This window comes from Laccaria bicolor, genomic scaffold, assembly GCF_000143565.1.
Source record: "Laccaria bicolor S238N-H82 LACBIscaffold_22 genomic scaffold, whole genome shotgun sequence".
In the NCBI taxonomy this organism is placed as follows: Eukaryota; Fungi; Basidiomycota; class Agaricomycetes; order Agaricales; family Hydnangiaceae; genus Laccaria; species Laccaria bicolor.
Window position 1 is genome coordinate 88002 of NW_001889893.1, and position 4292 is coordinate 92293.

Here is a 4292-nt window from a genome sequence, read left to right on the forward strand (position 1 = left end):
GCTGGTTGGAATAGGTGATGTCTGAAGGTGACGTTTCTTCCTGAGGTAGAAGCTCCTTTGTTTTGCTTATCCGATGTCTGAAAGCGACTAGTATAGTCGGCTCGTAAAGCGGGTTTGAGAGTTGAAGGAGTAACAGAAGGAAGTCAAGTGCTGGCAGGTAATCCCGGTGATTTAGTACTGCCGATGGTAGAAGATTGTTTCATTGGCGAGACAGATCTAGATGATCTTTGGAAAGGTAAGCTGAGAGAAGAAGGGGGAGCTCCTCGCCTTGATCGTGATGCTCCCGATCTATTCGATCTCTCTCTATCGTCCTCTCCAAGGTCCAAGTCTGCTGTTACGCCGGCCAGGTTGCTGTTGGTTCCCACAGTGTCCACCTTTGCGCAACCCTGTTCTAAGGGGATTTAGTCGCTGAGTGGGATTCTTACCAACGGCGAGTAAGTCTGGCGAACGTTGAATGTAAGGGTTGAGTAATGGTGTGATGACCCTAAATGCAGGCCTGAATCTAGAGAGAAAGAAGAAGCCTGATCACGCAAGAGTCCGCTTATGCCCTGGATAACCACGAGCGCGAATGTCTCAACCTTCTCGGAAAGCCGCAGAAGGGAGTGAACAAGTCCCTTCGGAGAAATGGGAAAATACAAGAAAGCTTTGTTAGCTTTCACAGGAGACACAAGCTCCTAAAGTTAGTTCTATAGGAACTGACCTTGATCTCTTCGAACGCGAATCTTCAACAGGCTTGAGGTGAGTCATGAGTACGATGCTCGTGCAACGAGATAGGAAAAGAATATGGTGTAAGAAGAAGTAATGTTCTTTTCTGTTTACAAGGTAGTTATACTAAATGTGACTAAACATGACTAAGCGTGATTGCATGACTCTGAAGATTGTAGAAGAGGAATTGCGCTAGAGAAGGATACAAACATCGTTGAATAGGAAATATAACGAGAGAGGGGAATGCCTTAGTATTGACCCCTCACACCTATGGAAGTTGACTCAGACTCCGATGACTACGATGACGATGAGGATCTGGATTTTGTATATTGTAAGTTGATCTTATGTTGAGTTAGCCAGTTATTTGACCACTCATCACATACATAGATGATCATCTTGGCGATTTTTTCAAGAAACTTGACATGTCTCAGATCACTTTGGCTTTCAGAGACTTTTCGTTCAGCAAAAACAAGGTCTCTGACAGTTCAATGGTTTTGGGACAAAGTGGATTGACTTCATTGGGCAATTCTTTAACGACAATACGTGAATGCCCCACCTCTATGGACACAGCGCTCGCCATTCCACAGATGTGGCACAACATCATCAACACAACTGCAGATATCGAAAGAAGACATCTTGAATCCTGCATATTACGAGCATGCATAATGTGGGCTGCACTTAGTCTGAACATGTGGGTGGAGAATACAATTGATAGGGTGCAATCAGGCAAAGCCAATAAGTCATGGGTCAATAAACTGGTGTCCCAGATTGATAATGCGCTCAATTCGAAAGCTCCTGTGGGAACAGAGATCATATTGAGATCAGAAGACTTTCTTGCCCAGCTTCCACCTACTACGTATAAATGGTCCAAACCCCGCTTTACCTATGACACAAAAACAGTCAAAGAGAGAATCAAATGTATTGCTCATGATAGTATTTGAGCATGGCTAAGCTTTCCAAATGATAGGAAGACTGCGATGCAGTGCACATTTCTGCATACTCTTGTATCTCGCACACATATATCAGTGCTTCTTCTTGACATGGTGTGGGTCACATATCGCTATCCATTCAAAGTTGTTCTTAACTCATGTGCTGGATGGCATGTATCTCGTGAATGTATGGATGAGTTTAAGAATCAATACTATATCCACCCTTTTGTTAACATGCAAACAGAGGAATACCAGGCATTGGGCAGACTGAATGAGGAGTTTATGGGAGTATTCACAAGTATGTGAATGGGATTAGCAGTTGAGTCTCAACAAAATGTCAGTACTTCACTTCACTTTATTTTTGATATTCAAATGTTTACAAATGTTCAGCAGACTTCCCATGGAGGGATTGATGAAGATCATCAAGATGAAACAACCATGCCGCTGCTTACATCTTCAGAAGCACGCAGAAAGAAGATGAAAGTGTTCCTTGACTACTTACACCATTTGATGCCACTCATAAAAAATGGCTTTACCTCCTACCTCAATTCCAGCGATCCCATCCTGAAACGTGTTGCTAAATCACCCGATTACGAGTCCTCTGAGTTTACGAAGAGACTTGTTTATTACCCTTGATCTCAAGGAATTTTTCAGCGTTCTAACGCTGAACTTTGCCTTTTTCCCACGAAAATTGATGGTTTCTCACATTCAGGGATTCAGGGGATTCAGGGTCTCTAGCCTTTTGTAGTCATCCACGTTCAGGGTTTCAGGGTTTCAGGCACTCTAGCTTTGTATGCTTCTGTCATCATTTGTGTAGTTGATGGTATATAGTACAAGGTTTTATTGACCATGTGATCTGTCCAGTGATGGCACGGATTGTCACTCAACATGGTCACAACCAGTTAATGAGAGTTCATCTATCTGCCAAACACTATTGTTCACCAGTTCTATTGCATCATTTTGTCCATAGTTGTCACAGTATATATAGCTATATGGACTAGTGCATGTGGCAGCAGTTATTTATAGTTTTGTATAAGTGGTATCCAGTAAGTTGCAGCTTTTCTTTTGAATACACTTATAGATGCTTTTCTCCTTTTCAGGGCCAATTATGTAATGCATACTACTACAATGTATGTAATTAAATTTCTTGCAGTTGTATATTATTTTTGCATTTTATCTTATGTAATTTGGATCAGATATGACAGAGTTGCAGTATTTTCTTTCAGAATTGCAGATATAACCTGGGAAATGACATGCCAATTATGTAATACATAGTGCACAATTTTACATAATCGAATTGCGCGGAATTTTACCTTTTTTCTGGATTTTATTTTATGTAATTCGGATTAGATTTGACAGAGTTACAGTATTTTCTTGCAAAATTACTAATATAAGCTGCATGCAAAAGCAGAAGGGTTAGCCAAATGATGCCAAATTATGACGTGTGCCAAGGATCGTCTGAACCTGCGCTGGGGTTCAGACGATCCTTGGCGCACGCCATCGCTTAGTCATCATTTTTAGCGAAAATGAAGATTTGTTGTAGCTCTGCCAAAGTGTGGCAAAGTTCTTTGCATCTGTTTTGAATGACTTGCTTTCAAACAAATGCAATCAAAACTACCGCACGCGCGGTAATTTTGTTTGTTCAAGTTGAGAAACTTCTGGATGGGCAACAACACCAAATTAGTCATCATTTTTAGCGAAAATGAAGATTTGTATGTAGCTCTGCCAAATCTGGTCCAAATGACATGGTTTTTTTTGCAGTATGCACTGCTTAATTGTAGAATCATTGTGAAATGAGGATAAATGTAGGTAAATACAAATAAATAGTCTGAAACCAAAGTTTGTAGTATATCTGTAAGCTTTGGTATGCATATTGAAGTTGAACTCATGTGATATCTAAAACTTGTGTATGAGGCCATTGCAAGCATGGCAGGAATGAGTCCTATTTTGCAAGAGTGATAGTAACCCATTTCTGGATTTCTAGCTATATTTTATTACAAACTAGTATATCTTTCTATTTGATTGTCATCTTGGGCTTTAAGCAGAGTACCTCAGTATCGTCAATGAGCAATATTTCTTATTTGGAAGTCCATTTAGACCCTGAAACTGTTACTCAACATCATCACTAATTATCAGCACCATCCTTAATTTTCTCTGATTTTTCTGCCATTTTATGACTATTTTAGACTATTTATTTGCATTTACTTACATTTATCCTTATTTCAGCATGATCCTGTATATAAACAGTGCATTGTGGAAGAGAAACTGTGTCATTTGGACCAGAAGTGGCAGAGCTATGTAGAAATGTTCATTTCCACCAAAATGTGTTACTAATCATTCAACATGTGCAAACAATTTCACTGGTAAAACTGTTTGTCTTTGTTTTAAACTATGTGATATTATGTGGATTCAACTTCAGTACACAGAAACCAATGTTTGCAAAACTACAGATGTCATTTCAAACTATTTATTTATATTTACTTACATTTATCCTCATTTTAGAATGATTCTGCATATATAGAGTGCATTCTGCAAAAGAAACTGTGTCATTTGGACCAGAAGTGGCAGAGCTAGGTAGAAATCCTTGTTTCCACCAGAATGGATTACTAAGCATTCAATATGTGCAGACAATTTCACCACACACATGGTAAAACTGTT

General features: G+C 39.6%; 1 protein-coding gene across 1 annotated transcript; it reads left to right on the top strand.

The window, feature by feature from the left end:
• Positions 1–975: 975 nt before the first annotated feature.
• On the top strand, positions 976–1646 carry LACBIDRAFT_302736 (uncharacterized protein; the record flags this gene model as incomplete). Its single annotated transcript, XM_001883591.1, has 2 exons — positions 976–1036; positions 1093–1646. The coding sequence occupies 2 exons, from the start codon at positions 976–978 to the stop codon at positions 1644–1646; spliced, it is 615 nt and encodes a 204-aa protein (XP_001883626.1).
• Positions 1647–4292: the final 2646 nt, after the last annotated feature.